This window comes from Hemicordylus capensis, chromosome 5 (genome assembly GCF_027244095.1).
Source record: "Hemicordylus capensis ecotype Gifberg chromosome 5, rHemCap1.1.pri, whole genome shotgun sequence".
Lineage (NCBI taxonomy): Eukaryota > Metazoa > Chordata > Lepidosauria > Squamata > Cordylidae > Hemicordylus > Hemicordylus capensis.
In genome coordinates, this window is record NC_069661.1 from 181,224,748 (window position 1) to 181,244,473 (window position 19,726).

Below are 19,726 nucleotides of genomic sequence, written 5' to 3' on the forward strand. Positions count from 1 at the left end.
GTTTTGGTTTTGCCGAACCACCCCCCCGGTTCGGTTCGGATCCGAACCGGTTCGGATCTGAACCGAACCGGTTCGGATCTCAAAAAATAGCTGGTTTGAAAGGGGACCTTGTGTTCTACCTGCCACCCAAATTTCAAGTCGATTGGACCTTCCTCTGATTTTTGGCGATTTTTTAAAGTTTTAGTGACTTTGGGGCAGTTCGGGGGCATAGCATGGGATCTGGGCAAAAGGAGTGGGGTGGGGTGGTAGTGCCTAATGGGTGCAGGCTACCACCCCAATTTCAGGGGGATTGGGCAAAGGGCTGATTTTTGGTAAATTTCTGAAAATTTCATGTCTTTGGGGCAGATTGGGGCATATTGGGGCAGAAAGTGGGGGCTGGGGCAGAATAGTGGGGTGGGCTGGTAGATAGTGCCTAATGGGTGGAGGCTACCACCCATCCCCAATTTAAGAGTGATTGGGCAGAGGGGTGAATTATGGTGAATAGAAAAGGTGTGAATTCTCATTCTATCATAGCAAATGAGATATTTTTCAATTAAACAACTCTCATGACCCCACTTTCACTTTTTCACACTTTCCTTTACTATGAATAATATGAGGAAGTAATCAATTTAGCACACTTCACCTTATGAAGACAAACCTCATACAAATAAATTCACCATAATTCACCCCTCTGCCCAATCACTCTTAAATTGGGGATGGGTGGTAGCCTCCACCCATTAGGCACTATCTACCAGCCCACCCCACTCCTTTGGGGCAGATCCACTTTCTGCCCCCAATCTGCCCCAAAGACACCCAAACTTCAAAAATTCTCAAAAAATCAGCCCTCTGCCCAATCCCTCTGAAATTGGGGTGGTAGCCTCCACCCATTAGGCACTACCACCCCACCCCACTATTTTGAGGCAGATCCACTTTCTGCCCCCAAACTGCCCCAAAGTCACTAAAACTTCAAAAATTCTCAAAAAATCACCCCTTTGTCCAAACCCCCTGAAATTGGGGTGGTAGCCTCCACCCATTAGGCACTACCATCACACCCCACTATTCTGCCCCAGGCCCCACTTTCTGCCCCAATATGCCCCAATATGCCCCAAAGATATGAAATTTTCAGAAATTTACCAAAAATCAGCCCTTTGCCCAATCCCCCTGAAATTGGGGTGGTAGCCTGCACCCATTAGGCACTACCACGCCACCCCACTCCTTTTGCCCAGATCCCATGCTATGCCCCCGAACTGCCCCAAAGTCACTAAAACTTTAAAAATTCACCAAAAATCAGCCCTTTGCCCAATCCCCCTGAAATTGGGGTGGTAGACTCTACCCATTGGGCACTACCACCCCACCCCAAAATTTTGCCCCTGGGCCCCTTTTTACCCCCCCGAATCGATTCGGATTCGGATTCGGATTAAATCCGAATCCGAACCAAATCAAGGGTGATTCGGGTGACCCAGATTCGGGCACAAAACAGAACAGGGGTGATTCGGTTCGGGTCCGAGCCAAATCACCCGAAATCCCAAATTGCACACCCCTACTAAGCACACACACAGAGAAGAAGCAGGAGGCGGAGTGTGGATTCTATGATAGCATATTAGAGTGGATTGATGGTGTCTCATTGAAAATCTCATTTGCTATCATAGAATCCACACTCAATACCTCAGAAACAAGAGAACCCTGTACCCATGGGGGTGCCCCTACCAGAGATCCCTGTACCCCATGGGTTAGAAACCCATGGGGGTGGTTGGCACCCTATGTGCACTACACCACCACTTGCTCTGGGCCACCCCAGCACCCCCATGTGCACTTATAGGGCTGCTGAAAGCTCCATTATAACTTATTATGAGGAAAAACCTTAAAGACGCGTAAACTTCAAAAATCACTTAAAAATCACCTCTTTGCCCAATTCCTTTCAAATAATTCTGATAGCTTCCTTGCCCACCCTAGGAACTACCACCCACCACACTGCACTCTACGACACCCCTTTCCCCCCGACGTGAAGCTATACATTTGCTGCAATCCTAATTATTCTCTATGAGGAATTCAAAAACACTTAACAATTCACCAATAATCAGAGGAGTGTCCAATTGCCTTGAGATTTTTTGGGTGGTAGGCACCCATGCCTGTCTACCACCCACCCTGCTTTTGTGCTCCTAGGTCCTCCACAACAGGGGATATGGACTGGTTCGGGTCCCATTATACTCAATGAGAAAAATAATTAAAAATATTTCAAATATTCATAAAAAATCATAGGGGTGTCTGATTGCTTCAGGGTTTGCATGGTTGTTGGCACCCATGAGTGCTCCACAATAAGAAATAATGGCCTGGTTCGGGTCCCATTATATCCTATGAGAGAAAAATAAAAATATTTTTCAAAAATTCATAAAAAATCGTACGAGTGTCCGATTGCTTTGGGGTTTGGGTGACAGGTACCCCTGGGTGCCAGCTACCACCTGACCAATTTTCAGCTTTCCGAACCGATCCGAACCGGTCCAAACCGGTTCGAAACGAACCACCCCCAGTTCGGTTCGGATTCGAACCGAACCAGGGGTGGTTCGGTTCGATCCGAACCTCCGAACCGGTTCGGATCCGAACCGGTTCGCACATCCCTATGTCCCATATAAATTAGATTTGACTGATCACTTGGAAAAGTCAGCAGTGATCACTATTCTTCAGTACTATTCTTCACAGTTTCTTAGTTGCCAGCATGTTTTTGAGAAAAGGCTAGAAACCATCTGTTATCCCAAGAGATTATTCTGATGCAGTTGTCCTCTGGTTAACAAGGTGGAGGGAGGACACTCTTACTACTTTACAAAACAGAGTCTAGCAAGTTGACATATTGTGTTGTTTTAATGGCCAGTTCTGACACTATCTGTTGTAATTTAATCTCTGAAAAATATAGTACAGAAAGACTATTGCCATTCAGAAAAATCTGCTCCATATAATTCTGTTCTAATCTTTAATAAGTTTTTGCACTTCTAAGATGATACTATCAGCTGTGGTGGCACAGCAGGGAAGCAGCTTGCCTAGGGAGAGCAAGAGGCTGTTAGTTCAAATCCCCGCCAGTGTGCTTCCCAGACTGTGCCTAGTAAATATATATTTGTAGTCACCTATATTGGACAGCAGCGATATAGAAAGGTGCTGGAGGCCGATAATCACTTTAGTGACAACGGCAAATGCTCACCACAGGGAGAAAGGCAACGGTAAACCCTCTCTTCTAACAAGAAAACCATTGGCAAATACTCACAACAGGGAGAAAGGTCATGGTAAACCACTCCTGTATTCTACCAAGAAAGCCACATGGCTCTGTGGCCGCCAAGAGTCAACACCGACTTGACGGCACAATCTTTCCTTTCCTAAGATGATATTGTTATCATTTATGTGGTACTGAAGGCTAAACGCACATTACATATAGCTATGTGTATCTTTTCTCTGATTTTATTTCCTTTTCAGCCAAAAGCAGCCTCCAAGGCTATGAGTTTCAGCCAAAGGATGGGGATGGGGGAGGGGCTGCTAAACCCTTCCCCATCTGGCTGTTCTTTCAGTGAAAACCATCCTCCATCCACCTGTTTTCTGACCCCAGAGAAAGGATACAGGTTGTCATATTGTTTCCCGTACAGAATAAAAAGGATCCAGGCCATGTTTTTGAATGGAAAAATGGCTGGAAATTTAAGCTAGAAAGGTTAAACAGCCCTTTCCCCTTCTGTTCTCAAAAGAGGCTGCATTTAGTTTCATAACAAAACTATCAAAGAAAAGATAACATATGGCTATGTGTAACATGTAGTTTGCTTTAACCATGTGTACCGCACACTAAAAAACTGAGCCTGTTATAATCAGAACAGTTGGTTTCATAAACCCCTATTCCTAGGGCTTTGGAATCGGCTCCCCATTGAAATAAGAGCATTTTCTTCTCTGTTTACTTTTAAGAAGACCCTCAAGATGCACATGTTTTCACAGGCTTTTAATTGAAAAGAACAAAATATTTCTAATAGCATTTTTCTAGCAGACCGAATAAATCTTGCTGTTGATCCAACCTTGTAGGTGGCTTAAGAATCTGATTGGAAGATGTTGCTCAGCTGCTCGGTCAGAAAAGATTATCCCACGCTGGGAACAGGACTACCATCTGCAACCATTTGGCAAGCTGGGATTGTTTTACGAATATCTTGAAATGGGTAGGCCAGTTATTTGCTAGCTCTTTTAATGGGGCGAAATCTGAATATGAAAAGACTTTTAAAACTCTATTAAGTAATTAAGCCTGAATGGGTTAAAACTGTACATACTTGCAAAAGGAAACATGGTTGATTTTGCTAGATTGGATGGATTCTTTGCCAATCTTAAAAAAAAAAAAAAATCTAAGCCCTGGGAGTTCTTGTGAAGCATTTGATGCATGTTGGTCACAGTCTTTTAATCTGAAAAAAAAAACGAGTACAGATGACGTATATTAAGTAATGAGCTCACTGCTGATCTTCACTCAAACATGCAGCTTCCCTAAGAAATTGACTTCAGGGCCCACTGTCTCCTTTGTTTCCAACAGATGCTGGTTTTGCTGGCCCTGTCCTTCCCAAACTGACTGTTCAGAAGCTGATTGGTCATGAAAGTCCCAAAGCCAATCCCATCCAGCTCCACCCAGAGTAGTTTCAAGGGTTAGGGTTTTTGTCTTAACTGATTAGCTTTTTTTAAAGGTGCAGAATTAATCTTTAGCTGAACAAATAAGCTTGGTACCTGTATTTTTACTTTAAAGCCAAAAACCTGCCCATAGTGTGGTAGGGGAGAAATTCCATACTAGGGGTGTGTGTGTGTGTGTATAAAAGCCTGCACATCTGATGCTTTTAGATCCTGCTTGGAATATCTACATTATGAATTCTAAGCTATTTATTGTTGCTCTCTTTGCACAAGAGATACAGATATAACAAAAAAAATCACTTGAGGTATGACAAAACAATCTGCCCTCATGAGCAAAATATGTTCTTTTTCATTATTATCTTGTTTGATGGTGGCATAATTATTACATAAGAGGCCATTCACACGTACAGCCAAAAGTGGACTAAGGCAGCCAAGCCTGCTCTTGGCTGTGCATGTGTACTGCCAGGAAGCAAGTGGCAAACCCACTTAGGGAACCCACCACTTAGTCTAGGTTAAAGATGTGAGGGTGCCTTTAACCCAGGCTAAATGCTCATGTGTTGGTGCTGCACGGCGCTGACACGGGAGCAGGCTTCCAGCCAGCGCCAGAGGATCTCCACAATGCACCATGCACTCATGCAGTGCATTATGGGAGTCCAGGGGCTGGAACAATGTATCCTGGCCCCCAAACTTCCACGCTGCCTCCGTGCTGCAGTCTGCGTGCCCAGCATGGACCAAGGATTGTCTGCAGGGAAGGTAAGGCTACGCAGCCTTCCCCGCCTCCCACCAAGTAGCCCTCTCACTCAGTTCTGAGAATGGGCTCAATGAGTTCTAGATAATTATTCTAAATTTGGGGGTTACAACAAACCATGTTGATTAAGGATATAGTGCTTTCAGATGGTTTAGAGCAGCTCTTTGTTAGCCACAGATCTGGGTTGGCTGATCTAACCTCTGAAATGACACAACGCATATTTCTTCTTGACAGTGATACAGTTTGGATTTGTCACCTTATTTGTGGCATCATTCCCATTGGCACCCTTGCTGGCTCTTTTGAACAATTTGCTGGAAATACGTGTGGATGCCTGGAAGATTACAACACAGTTCAGACGCATGGTTCCTCAAAAAGCACAGGACATAGGAGCATGGCAGCCAATCATGCAAGGAATAGCCATTCTTGCTGTGGTGACAAATGTAAGTTCAGTCTTACTGTAATGATGACCTGCCACTCTAATATTACAAGCCATACTGCTGTTTCATTAAGGGATAGAGGTCATTCACACAATCAAAACTGTATTCTACCTTGGTTTGGGAGATGTGGGTGCTCCCAATTTTTGGTTGTGTAGAAGCAAGGTTAGAGGGAAACCTGGGTAGCTTTTCCTCCTATCTTGCTTCCACATAATCACTTCTATCCAGGTTTTCCTCCTGCCTTGCTTCCACACAGCCAAAAATTGGGAGCGCACACAGCTCCCAAACCCAGGTAGATCACAGTTTTTGATTGTGTGAATGGCCTCATAGTATTCCATCCTTTTTGATGTCTTTATTCTCATTCTCTCTTATATTCACATTTTCCAACAGTCTTAAATGGCTAAGATATTGTTATGCACTCTCCACTTTCCCAGGCAGTGAGATGTTTAGAAACAGTCTATGGGGATGTTTCCTTTAGATGGGACAAATCCTCATTTTGTGTCCCACAACTTTCCATATCTCTTTCCATATCCATATTTATTTAGTCCAATTTATTCAAAGCAATTAATTTTGAATTTTTTTAATGGATCAGCCATGTTAAGTTGCTGATGTATGGCTGGTCCTCTTCTTCAAGAAACTTTTTATTCTCTCCTAGGGGCTTGTCCAATCATAGGGTCAAGAGGGTCATAGATCCCATGGTTGCCAAGACCCTATGGTTTCACAGGTGACTCCAAAAACAGTTAGTCCTACACCTAAAAAACCAGGGCCAAATACTATTTCTGGAATATATCCTTTCTACGTGTTTCCCCTATCAAACCCGTGTTTCCTGTAAAGCAGAGCAACCTGGAGGATCCTCTTCTGAAGACAACCGCAGCTGACAGAATAGAAAGGGATGAAGATAGTGAAATCTCCCTTAGGAAGCAGGGCCCTCCCCACCACCACCCGCCTTTCCAGATCTGTGTCTTCACAAGAGAATAGAGAACTCTCTGAGGAGGAAACCTGTTCAGAGCAGATAGTTAATCCCTACACCTTCAACATTAAGCTTTCCAAGGCCATTTGCACATGCTCTGTACTACTAATTGATGTCCTCTTCCCTCTTTTGCCTATGCATTAAAAAAATATTGCAGAGGTACTATATCTGAAGTACTTTTTTGGGGGGGGGGGACAATTTTCACCAAAGTTTCCTTCAGCTGGACACACTCTTTAACACATGGAAATATATCTCTGAGGACTGTGAAACCCTCAATATAATGCTGGGTAGGAGGTTACTCTAGAATAGGTGTACATTAACCCTTCAGCCACGTTTACTGTAACCTAAACTGTATGGAAAGCCATCAAACTTTGAGCACAACACGTCCTCTGTTTCTCACTCTCTTCCAAGGCGGCTATACTACTAAGATAAAAATATAGGCAGGGAGCAGAACAACCAAGAATCGAAGTCAGTTAGTAGTGGCTCATCCTGACAAGGCAGGGGGACCTCACACGATTCAGCCTCTCTCCCACCCAACCCCACCCCACTAGAGCCATGCTGCCTGTAGGCCGGCCATTCATCAGGTACGACTGGACAGCTTGCAGGCAGTGTAGCTCTCATTAATGGTGGCGGGGGGATGCCAGAGGGAGGCTGCCAGCAACCAGAGTCAGTTGTGTCTTGTGTGGTACCCCCTGTGGCTTGTTAGGACGAGCTCCTACTGGTGTAAGTATTAGCTTAGCAGCTGCTGTGATGACTCGAAACAGACAATATCCTGAAAGGATCTTTTATTCACACAATAAAATATTTTAATTTTATTACCTGCTCTGATGACTCAGTACAGACAATATCCTGAAAGGATATTTTATTCATATGCAAGTATATGCAGATGTAAATCAATTACTGCAATCAGGTGATAGCCCTAGTAACATCTGCAGTGATTGGAGAATGAGCAGTAACCCAGGGACCTTGGTTGGTACGGTGAACAAGAGTAGAAGTTCCCATTTGTGCTTTCCTCATTCCTTACTATTATTAATTCGGTGCTACTTTTCCAGTTTTTTCAATTTCTTTCCACTTCATATATAAAGACTGCAGTACTTACAGCGCAATGCAAGTCTGTTGTGCAAAACTATCTTGGGATTTGCAATTCATCCAACACAGCTGACATCACTATATAAATGCATCTGTTGCCAACTTTATGACCAGGTTTCATTTATGCTGGAATCAATGGAAAAGTGATTAGATCTTGGAAAATGGAAATCCGAATCCACCGCCCCCCCCCCCGTATGATTCTCTAAGTTTGAGTTTATAACTCAAGGGGGGAAGGGCTTACTTTTAAATAGAGCAGGACAATTAAGTCTCCTGCTTATGTCCTCACAGCTGTATACAGCACATCTGGAAATAATTGGAAAAGAGGGCAAAGGTCAGAAGAGGCGAACTTTTATGTGAAAAGAACACATTGCAGGTTAAGACACTGTAAAAGAACAACTAAAATATACTGAATTCCAAAACTGGCTTTTAAAAAATGTATAATCATGCATAGGAAAAGCAGCAAAATATGTTGATAGGGACAGTACAAGAGATGTATAGAATGGTGACCATTTTTGCTAGCTGCTTAGTAATATCTAAGCTTTATCCTCATTTCTACCACAGTATTAGTTTCACACACATTTGCATTTGTTTTTCACCATCTCCCCATTCTTTCCGAGACCTCTGGATATCTGCTAAGATCTTAGTCCGCCTGGAACCCCGCCACCCCCACCACCACCCTGCCACATCCCATGCTCGCTGGAGAAAAGACAGGATGCAAATGAGTTTGTGTGCTTAAATAAAGAAAGCAGTATAGCTATCCAGTAGTTAGAAGAGTTGTAGAAGAAAAGGAAGGACCATTGTTGACTATTATTAAAAGCTGTGGTGCTCATGGGAAGGGGAACAGGGAGGAGCAGCAATCACAGATTGGTGGTGACCAGGGAAGGATGTGGAAGTAGTGTGCAATATTCTAGGAAGAGGAGGCTCATTCTAGCTTGCATATGGATCCAACCTTTCATTCAAAAAACCCAGACCATACTACAGAACAAGTCATAGGTACAGTAATATCAATGGGGTGGGTTTCCCGGGCACTCTGCCAACCAGGTACTGGAGAGACCTGAATGTGCTTAGCTTCAGCTTGGTACAATATTAGCTGACATGATGAGGAAAATTACTCAAAGTAATCCCATTTAAATTAGGACAAATGCCTAATTTGTCCTTTAAATTTCAATGGGACAACACTGAGTAATTTTCCTCGTCATGTCAGCTAATATAGGTATATCTTTTGAAGAAAGATGCAGAACCACCACCACCCCCGGCATTATTTTTATTATTTCTTTAGTAAATTTTGCTCTTTCCTTCTCCTCTCTCAACATGCAGGCAATGATAATTGCTTTTACATCTGATATGATTCCACGCTTGGTTTATTACTGGTCATTTTCAGTCCCTCCCTATGGGAACCACAACAGTTACACCATGAAGGGATACATAAACAACACACTTTCTATCTTCGCTCTATCAGACTTCAGAAATGGAAGCGAGCCAGCTCTTTCCGGGCTGAACCTAACAACATGCAGGTAAGTCTAAAATAGTTGCTCCTATTTTAAAAAATCAGCATGTCTTGTGTATTGAGCTGCTAGGCATTGGTAGCATCCATAGTTGTGAAGAAAGTACTAACTACTTCAGAGTAAGCATTCCTGCTGCCGACCAAGGACAACTATGGATTCAGCCAATGTGAAGTAACAGTAAATTACAACTGTTTTCAAAAAAGAAGATTAAACTATTTCCCCCTACAGAACCATTTTAATTATTTTTATATAATAATGTAAATATGAAACAATGTATTTCAGCAGATCTAACTTATTTCGTACATTAGACCTACGTTTGTTCATTCCATTTATACTGCATGTTGCACTAAATCTGGGGAAAGGGGACATACTTTGCTCCCCCTTCTGGTCTAAGCACACTGTTACAGAGTATGTTAAAATAACTGCTTGTATTTTTTTAACCATGTTAGATACAGGGATCTCAGATACCCTCCTGGACATGAACATCAGTATGAACACAATATCTATTACTGGCATGTTATTGCAGCCAAGTTATCTTTCATCATAGTGATGGAGGTTAGTATATATTGTTTTATCATGAACCATTACCATTAAGAAATTCCTTTAATACATTTGCATGAAGAATCATGTCTGTCTGAGTCTTCCATGTTAGTGCAAGGCTCCCATTCCAAGAATCATGTCAGTGCAAGTTTTGCTCAAATCTGCACCCATGCGTCTTTATACATCCCTTGTGTAAGCCAGCCTCTTAGTCCATGTAACTGACAGTCACTCCAACCTGGCTTAGTGGTTTTTGCTCAGTCCTACTTAATGTTGTTGTAATCATATATATTAAGAACTAACACAAACTTTTACATCATTTTGGAAGCGAAATGGGACATCCCAAAAATATGATAGATATTTCTACCGTCAGGTAGATATTCAGGTAACTCCATAAGTATAGTGAAGTATATACATTTGTAAATTAAAAGAAAAAACTGTAAACACCCATGTGAACCTTCTACAACACAGAAAGGCTATTCACACAAGCAGCCCAGTCTGGGCTAGGCTACTCGTATGCAAAGCCAGGCTCTGTGTGGATCCCAGCACTGCCTGCCCGCCTAGCCCTGCTTTTACACTAGCCTTGAGCTAGGGTTAAGAGCCCGAGTGTGTCTTTAACCCTGGGCACTGGGGTCATGAGGGTGCTTGGGCTGCTTGCAGCCTGAGCATGCACAGAGTCAGGCACCTAGAGTGCCTGACTCATGGGGGATTTCCCCAATGCTCCTCACGCATCGTGCCATGCAGTGTGTGGGATATCCAGAGGCTGGGACGCCCTGTCCCAGCTCCTGGAGATGCATGCTGCTCCAAGCAACACGGATCATGTGAGAGCACAAATAGTACTCCCCCCACTGAGGGTGGATCATCTGGGGGTGAAAGTGAGTTCCAGGAAGCCTACACCCACGCATCCTCTGCCAGGGCGAAAGGCTTATAGTCTATGTGATCTTTCAGGACATTCCAGAATATCATTGACCTAACAATAAGAAAATGCTAGAACTCATCTCATTATCTAGAGAAGGAGTCTTGTCTTTGATGCTTCCTTGTATGGTAGGGGAGGGGATACACTGCTGTTGCCCAGTCACAGCTATGCTAAGATCCTGAATTTGCCCATGGTTTTCTTTGGGCAGGACAGTTCTCACATCTATTCAGGGATAGAGGGGGGAAAGGCCTAAAGGAACCAGAAATTGGGTAGGCTATGACTGGATCAGTTAGATTTATGGATTAGTTATGGCTGAGTGTAACTGAGACAAGAATAGTTAGGTTGTCAGTTTTGGTGGTTGTGGGGGAGAAAGAGAACTGGCCCTATCAGCTTCTAGTAAGTTTTGGAAAGGAGATAGGGCATGGAGGTGATGTCTGCCATGAAGTTAAATGTTTCTCCTCCGTGGCACAGTACAAGGATGTTTCAGGAGGAAGGAAATGAAAAATGACATCTTTTCCTTTTTCCTACTTTCATCAACCACCACTACCCTTCAATATATAGGAATAAAATTATCAGTTTCAGGGCTGGCAGCCTCAAACCTGACACCTAGTACTTTATAGCAGCGAAAGCCTCAAATGACTAGGAAAGGGGGAAGGGAAAGTATCCTTTTCCCCTTCACCCTACTGAAAAGCCTCACCCACCACAAGGCTTGAACAGCACTGTAAGTTTTCTATTCCAGACCAACTACAGGCCTGAACCGAAATACTTTGCTTAGTCTCGGAATACTCTGTGAAGCAAATTACAGTGAGCAAAAATAAATCCACATGGATTTTTTCCACTATAATAAGTCTAATCAAATGCCTTGGGAGGTAGATGTGCTAGTCCAGATGTTGGATGCTGAACTTCCACTGCTCCCCTGAAGTTTTGGATGAGCAAAGACAACTAAACTGTGAATATTGTACTAGTTGAAATTCCCTTGAATTTAATATTTGGTTTATTTTAAGCCAGTCTAAAGATTTGCTTTGGGCTAACGACGCATGTTCTCTGCCTGGCTGGTTATTGTAAGTGACCTCTTGCAAAGAGTAGCCATGGCTCAGAGGTTAAAACCTGCCACATCCTTACTTTGCTTTCAATGTTATGCGGAAGATATTGGAAAGACAGCAATTTTGAACAGGGATTCACTTCTGTCCTCCGAAGTGGTGAAGTCTATATACAGTGGTGACTCCAGTACTGGTCCTTCTGTTTCTATATTGGAGGAACAGCATGGGCCTGAAGAGAAAATGACACATGATTTTACTAATAAATTGACCAATTTCCCACAGTTTACTGGGGAACAAGGACTGAGCTGACAGTGAGAAATTGTCACCTGGACATGCTTTGAGAAACTCCCTTAGCAACAAGTCAGGGAGTCCTTAAAGAAGCACTTCCCCTTTCAGATCAATTGAGGAGATACACTTTTGACCCCTCATAAGCTCGTATACGTAGATTGGCTCCCTGTGTTGAAATGAATAAAGAGGCCATATGCCCAGAGCTTCCTGTCCCTATCAGGGTGAACCCCGAACTCTTGATTGAAGCACATATCAATGACTGAACAATATATTTCTCTTAATAAGGGTCATATTCACTGAATGACTGACTGTGTCTCTATTAATTTTTCCAGCATATCATCTACTTTGTGAAATTCGTTATTTCATACACTGTTCCAGATGTGTCAAACAAAACTAAGAGCAAAATTAAACGAGAGAAATATCTAACACAGATCCTCCTGCATGAGAATCCTCTGAAAGCTGTGAAGAAAAATATGGGAAGCATTGCTGATAAAATAATAAAAGGAGCAGATGGTACCTTCCGACCTAAATATGATTAAAGACTTGACACAGTGACAGTACCTTTCTGGTGCGGTTGCTAGTGATGTGTGAACATTTCAACCAGAAATAAGGATTGGAACAGAGATTTGCTTGAACATTCCTTCAAGGGAACAAACAAATGCTCATAAGCAAGTTTAACAGAGTGGATAAGTATTTCATCATATTGGTTGCAGGCTGTTAAAAAGAGAAAGCCAGTCTAAAATTGTGTGGTGTGCCTTCTAACTATATGTCACTTGATCTGCTATTAAGCCCAAGCAAAACCTCAGAAACCAAACCACATATCTTAAAAAGAATACAAAACCTCAAAAGTACAGCTTATTTGAACCAGTTCTGAATACTCTCATACCCAGCATCTTCACTAGCCCTCTGCAGAGAGTCAAACTGGGCAGAAGTGTTCACAAGGGGAGGGTGATCAGGACTGTGTATGCCAGTCCTACCCTGGAGTTCCATATGTTGGCATATGATACATTCAGAGCCTATATTTGTTGGGCTGTGTGCACATACGTGAAGATGGTGGTAACACAGCTACTGAAGTTCCATTTCCCAAGTGCTGGTCTGCTGCGCTTTTTGCCTTTTGAAGAGACATGGGGGTAGAGAACTGAGCTTCCTGTGGACTTCCTGCTATTCCATTCTGCACCCCTCCCTTCTGAAAAGGCAGGAAGAACAAGCAAGTTAACAGTGACAGGGCAGGCAGACCAAAAGGATGACCAGTGAGGTAGTGAGGGAATCAACTTGCTGCCAGAGGCCACCACCTCACCACACTTCATTAGAGGGCTTCCAAAGCATCTCATTCCTATACCTGGATATCACTGGAGGTCTCTGAAGAGTATATCACAATGTCAAGAAAACATCTTTTCCTTCAGTGATCCATAACCATTGTGGCCTCATTCTTCCCAGAGCAGGATGGAGCTGCTCTGAGAAGAGCAGAAGGTTCCAAGTTCCCTCCCTGGCATCTCCAAGAGAGGGCTGAGAGAGATTCCTGCCTGCAACCTTGGAGAGGCCGTTGCCAGTCTGTGTAGACAGTACTGAGCTAGATGGACCTATGGTCTAACTCAGTATATGGCAGCTTCCTATGTTCCGATACTCTGGAATCCTAAATCACATTTACTTCTGTAGAACAGTTGAGAGTGTAGGGAACCTGAGTCTGCAGTTAAGATCCAATATGGTTCAAAGTGTTCTGAAAGCTAGGACTTGGGATGAGATTTGGTGCATTGTTGAAAGTATGGTGTGTGTTCAGGCTGGTTCACACTTACTTAATTCCTGCTTGTTTTCTCTCTAAACCTTTCCATCATAGTCTGGAGAAATGTTAGGGTAAACTGGCTGATATACAGACAGATGCAGCAATTCCTATGATGTAAGGGAAAGTCCAGTTCCCGAAATGGTTGGCAGCTGTCTCCATGTACTATATGGGTCGTGCTAACTTTGGGCAGGATCCAATGGGGCATGGCCTGTTTTCATATGTCCATCTGGGGTTTTCAGACCCCTTTCCCATCTGACAACCCCTTTTAAAGCGGCTACTTTAAAAGACCTTCCATAATATCAAAGAGTTTGGGGCTTGAAATTAGGCTTGAGCCCGAAACATTTCGGCGGCCATTGAAAAGGCCGCCGAAACGTTTCGGGTGGTGGGGGCGATTCGGCGTTTCGGCGCCGGCGGGGGTAGGGCTTTAAGGGCGGGGGAGAGTGTACTCACCCCCCCCCGCCGCATTTCCCCCGCCGGCGCTCTCGGAATTAGAAGCCCCTCGGGACGGCAGCGTTCCTCCCTGCCGTCCCGTTGCCCCCGTCGGCCGGAAGTGGCCGGAAGTCCCGTTTGCGCGTGCGCCCGTCATGCGCGCGCGCGTACGGCCGCGCGCGCGCGCACGACGGGCGCACGCGCAAACGGGACTTCCGGCCACTTCCGGCCGACGGGGGCAACGGGACGGCAGGGAGGAACGCTGCCGTCCCGAGGGGCTTCTAATTCCGAGAGCGCCGGCGGGGGAAATGCGGCGGGGGGGGTGAGTACACTCTCCCCCGCCCTTAAAGCCCTACCCCCGCCGGCGCCGAACAACCTTTCGTGCACATCCCTACTTGAAATGGAAACCCTTGGGGCTCATACTAGGAGCTAGCCTAATGAACTAACATATACGATGTGCAGTCAAGCTTCAGAACTGTCTTCAGATGTAGAAGTGGACAGGGGTATACAATATCCACCCATGTAACTGGCTAATCTAGCTCAATTGAACTAGCCTGTAGGTTAGTGATTTGCCAGAATTTGTTATTACCTGACTTAGTACAGAACTTGTCCAGTTCAAAATACTTGACTATATTTCAGATCAAGCATCATTCCCCAAGTTCTGTTCCAGCTCAGAACATTACATGAGATTCTCAGCATGTACAGCCAACATTCAGAATGCCAATCACCCAGAGTCAACTGCTTTGTAGGCATATATGCTGAAGTTATCTTATGTTAACTGCTTACTATCAATGAAACCCTTGGAGATTGCTGTGAACTGCATGTCCAGACCACCCAACAAATTAGGCGTTTGCTTGATGAGTACCAATTATCTTGATGGTTTCTTGCAAATACTTTCTGTGGTTATCCCTCTCCGCCACCTGATCTAGGGCCCTCTCTTGTTCCTCTTGTTCTTGTGCTTGTTTTAGAGGGGGTGATTGAATTGTAAGTCCCCTCTCCACCATGGCTGGTGGTCCAAGTGGGTACAAGGTATATGAAACCAAGTAACAGTTTCCAGGGGACAACAGATAATGTTCATAGACACTGTACTACAAGCATGCCTGCATCAATATTATGAGTTGGGAGAGTACTGCCAAACACACAAAACCTCATAAATACAGAGCCAGTTCCAGTACCCAAAGAGATTTACCATCACTACTTTTGACTGACCAAGCTTGGAGTTTGACTTTCTGCCTGGGCTATAGATCTGTTAATTCTGCTTGCTGAAATTCAGGTTCCAGTTTCCAGCTTAAACAACTAACTCTGATTTCTTTCTAGTCCAGATTTGGGTATATACAACAGCTCAACCTTGACATCCAACACAACATGAGAGGTTGCAACCGGAAGGGAGAAATCAGCAAACTCCTCATGGGTATACACTTTGAATCCTGGTCTTTTTCTCCAAATATTGTGTACACAATACTCTGAATATTGTGTACACAAAGTGGCGGGGAGAGAGCACGCACCTGCAGTATTGCAAAGAGATCAGTAAAGACAATGGTCTACAACTTAAGACACCAGCAAATGAATATATGTATTAATTGCCGTATCAACACACCACCACCACAGTGTTTTACTGCTAAATACTTGTTGGGGTTTATAAAGCTGCTTTCCAAAATATAGTTGCACAAATGTATTAGACAAATGTAATGATGATGACCAAGTATGATCTGAAATACAAACCACTTGATAACATTTGGATTAAGAGATGTAATTTACTCTTAAAATCTATCAATTCATAGAGATTTACTTGTAATTAAGTATAGCATTTGAGGCAATGTGGATAACTTTACATATGGCATATATATATGTGTGTGTGTGTGTGTGTGTGTGTGTGTGTACGCGTGCGCCATAATTGTTTACTCATATAAGATTATCTACTATGCAATGCAATGTTGGAAAACTGAGTAATCTATTGATGCACTGCAATTCTAATCACAACAACAGAAAAATATCTTGATCTACCACTTATATTGAATCTAATTCATTGCTTTCTGGCATATTTGTTGCAATCATATATGTTATTTCTGTGAAGCCCCATCCTTTAATTGCTCCTTTAATGTCTAATGTTTCAGCAGGGTTAAGGAGATAGAAAAATATGATATCCATCCCAAGTATAACCTCAGAACTGGAATTACTATGTAGCAGTATCTAATGTTCTGTGTCACCTCTCAATATTTCCCAGTTATTCAATAGTTTACATCTGACCCTAGAAATTATAGATTGCACCCAGTAATAATAATAATAATAATAATAATAATAATAATAATAATTATTATTATTATTATTATTATTATTATATTTCTATACCGCCCTTCCAAAAATGGCTCAGGGCAGTTTACAAAGAGAGATAACAAACAAATAAGATGGCTCCCTGTCCCCAAAGGGCTCACATTCTAAAAAGAAACATAAGACACACACCAGCAACAGTCACTGGAAGTACTGTGCTGGGGGTGGATAGGGCCAGTTACTCTTATGCAGAAACTGACTGCTGTGTACATGGATTAGATGTTATTTAATTTCTTTTTAAAATGTTAAGTCTGGGTTTACAGTTTCTAGCAAATACAGTTTTCCATATGTCATTAGTTTCAGCACTGACTGAAGTTCACACCAGTCACATTTTCATTCTGTTCAGTACCTTGGCATTAGTTTCAGCACTGACTGAAGTTCACACCAGTCACATTTTCATTCTGTTCAGTACCTTGGGCTGATCTGCATATGCATACCTCATCCAGTGAGCATCACATTAGAGCCTTCATTTGGTCTCCTTGCTAGGTATGTGAAAAACTTGCCTAGAAAAAGTTGTGGTTCTTTGTGCTTAAGTTGGAGATGAATTTGTTATGTGGAGATGAATTTATGATAAATGTTTTACCTATGCAAGTCATTTGTTGTTATAGTAGTCATCAAGTGATGAGCATATGTAATCTCCTCTAATGCCCATGAATTCTGCCCTTAGGAAACATAGTAACATAGGAAACTGCCATATACTGAGTCAGACCATTGGCCTATCTAGCTCAGTATTGTCTTCACAGACTGGCAGCGGCTTCTCCAAGGTTGCAGCTAGGAATCTCTCTCAGCCCTATCTTGGAGAAGCTAGGGAGGGAACTTGAAACCTTCTGCTCTTCCCAGAGCAGCTTCATCCCCTGAGGGGAATATCTTGCAGTGCTCACACATCAAGTCTCCCATTCAGATGCAACCAGGGCAGACCCTGCTTAGCTATGGGGACAAGTCATGCTTGCTACCACAAGACCAGCTCTCCTTCTACTTGGGATTGATCTCATTAGTCCATACTCATAGTATAAGTCAGAATGTGGGTCTCAAATCCCAGGAGAGACATGAGTTAAGGTGTGGCTTGTCTTTTTGTGTCTATGGATTAATTGAGCTAGAGACAGAGAACCAACCCACCTTCTTTTTTTATCCTTTACCCTTACACTTAAATAATGCTATGTGTTCTGCAGTAGTGCTTCCAGTTTATGCCATACAACAAAGAAACCACTTTGTAGTTACTCAAAATAAGTATTTTTGTTAATGTAATTATGGGAAGGAGGTATGTAGAGGCCTTCTTATGTAAAGAAAGCTTGTTACGTAACTCTTAATTTATTATTCTGATTAGAGTACAGTTGTATAATAGAAATGATAAACGATAAACATGGGGACCACTACTAATGGCATCATGCATTTGATAGTGGGTTTATGCACCAGGTAAACATGCTGACTATCCTCCTGGTATATGACTTACTGGATAATGGTTACTTGTCACTGCAACATGTACTGGCCCAGCATTTGTAGGCTGAGGCTGTGAATCAACATTTTAGATGATTATTTCATTGTTTACTAGCATTTGAATATGAACATTTTTTTACTACGTGCTTAACCTAAAGGTATTTCTTTTTTTATTTATTATCATTCAAATAAAGTTGATGTTATAACGTATTGTATGATTAAATTTGCTTCCATTTTAAAAACACTGGCTGACATGATGCACAGTGGTATAGAGCTGTTGCGCATCGTGTTGGGGCTGCTGCAATTCATAAGGCAGCCCCAATGCTGTAGAGAATGGATGATGGTTGTGCAAGCAGTACTACCACATTGTCATGACTTGGAGAAATTGTGGAGTGCTGCTTGCACAACTACCCATTCTCTACAGCCTTATGACTCCACAGCAGTCCTAACATGGTGTGTAATGGCTCGGTATGTACCACTGTGTCTAGGTTCAATATCAGCCTAATCCTCAGGTTACCTCTCCCAGCAGCTTCACTTTCTCATGCTGTCTAGAAATAAACAACCGGAGTCACCCTAGGGCAACACACTGTACACCCACACTGATTCAGGTAGACAAGTCAATTGATGGCTGATAATATCAAAAACTGCTGAGAAATCTATGGGTCACACTCTTACAGTCAGTCTCTAAACAATGATCAGCAGCACCAAAGCAGATTGTGTTCCACATCCTGGTCTGAAAAACCTGACTGAAAAGGAAATTAAATTCTTGCAGCTAAGATTGTGCCCCATGTGCATGAAAACTTCCATTACTGGGAGAAAGCTTGGATCAGAGGCTGACATCCTGATGAACAAAGCACTAGTGTAACCAGATTGCACAACTGTGTTAAGAAGCAGAGATATGTGGAATTGTACTCTTGTGAAAAACGTTCTCTTTGAAATGAATGAGACATGCTGAAAGTTGTGCAACGGTGTCATGTATGCACAAACAAGCTTGCAGTTGCACAACACTAGTCTGGCACTCAAGCTCCAGACTTTGCACTTGCAGAAGTGCTTTGCTACTCAGGATATCAGTCAGACTAACTGGCCAAAATCTAAACAAAGTGTTAAAATTAGAATCTCAAATGTATTCTTGTTACCAAAGCCTTTGAACTTCAGTTTAGAAGCCAATTCCATTTGGTGTGAATTTTCAACACACGTTGCAATATAGCAATGATGATGCAAAAGATAATTGCTGTATCAGCGGGGAGTGTTCTAGAAATTTAAACTGGGGGGGAGGACTCTCTGCTATGCTTTTTGATACAGAGACATTTATAGTAATACAACTAACATAGTTTATTGGAATTAAACCCTAGGAAAGCAGAATGCAGATTTATGGGATGCCACTAGCTGCCTGTTGAAGATCTTTATGCAGGCGAATTGCAGCTAGTTGGCAAGGTGTTCACAATGCTGATAAAGTGGTGCCACTGAGTCGATGCCAATTCCTGGCGTCCACAGAGCCATGTGGTTTTCTTTGGTAGAATACAGGAGGGGTTTACCACTGCCATCTCCCACACAGTAAGAGATGATCCCTTTCAGCATCTTCCTATATCGCTGCTGCCCAATATAGGTGTTTCCTTACTT

General features: G+C 42.9%; 1 protein-coding gene and 1 long non-coding RNA gene across 4 annotated transcripts in view; one reads left to right on the forward strand and one right to left on the reverse strand.

Annotated features, from left to right (window-relative positions):
- The window catches only part of ANO6 (anoctamin 6), a 108,595-nt gene extending 95,908 nt beyond the window's left edge, over nt 1–12,687 (forward strand). For all 3 annotated transcript variants that reach the window (XM_053256478.1, XM_053256479.1, XM_053256480.1), the window contains 5 exons: nt 4,027–4,157; nt 5,591–5,796; nt 9,167–9,363; nt 9,804–9,909; nt 12,468–12,687. In XM_053256478.1, the coding sequence (XP_053112453.1) occupies nt 4,027–4,157; nt 5,591–5,796; nt 9,167–9,363; nt 9,804–9,909; nt 12,468–12,674 (847 nt within the window). In that variant the 3' untranslated portion in view covers nt 12,675–12,687. The remainder of the gene's footprint in view (nt 1–4,026; nt 4,158–5,590; nt 5,797–9,166; nt 9,364–9,803; nt 9,910–12,467) is intronic.
- On the reverse strand, nt 3,939–10,117 carry LOC128327559 (uncharacterized). Its single transcript, XR_008308673.1, has 4 exons — nt 9,943–10,117; nt 8,091–8,152; nt 7,860–7,975; nt 3,939–5,782 (listed from the first exon to the last, which is right to left on the reverse strand). It is a non-coding gene; the product is annotated as an uncharacterized LOC128327559 (long non-coding RNA).
- Nucleotides 12,688–19,726: the final 7,039 nt, after the last annotated feature.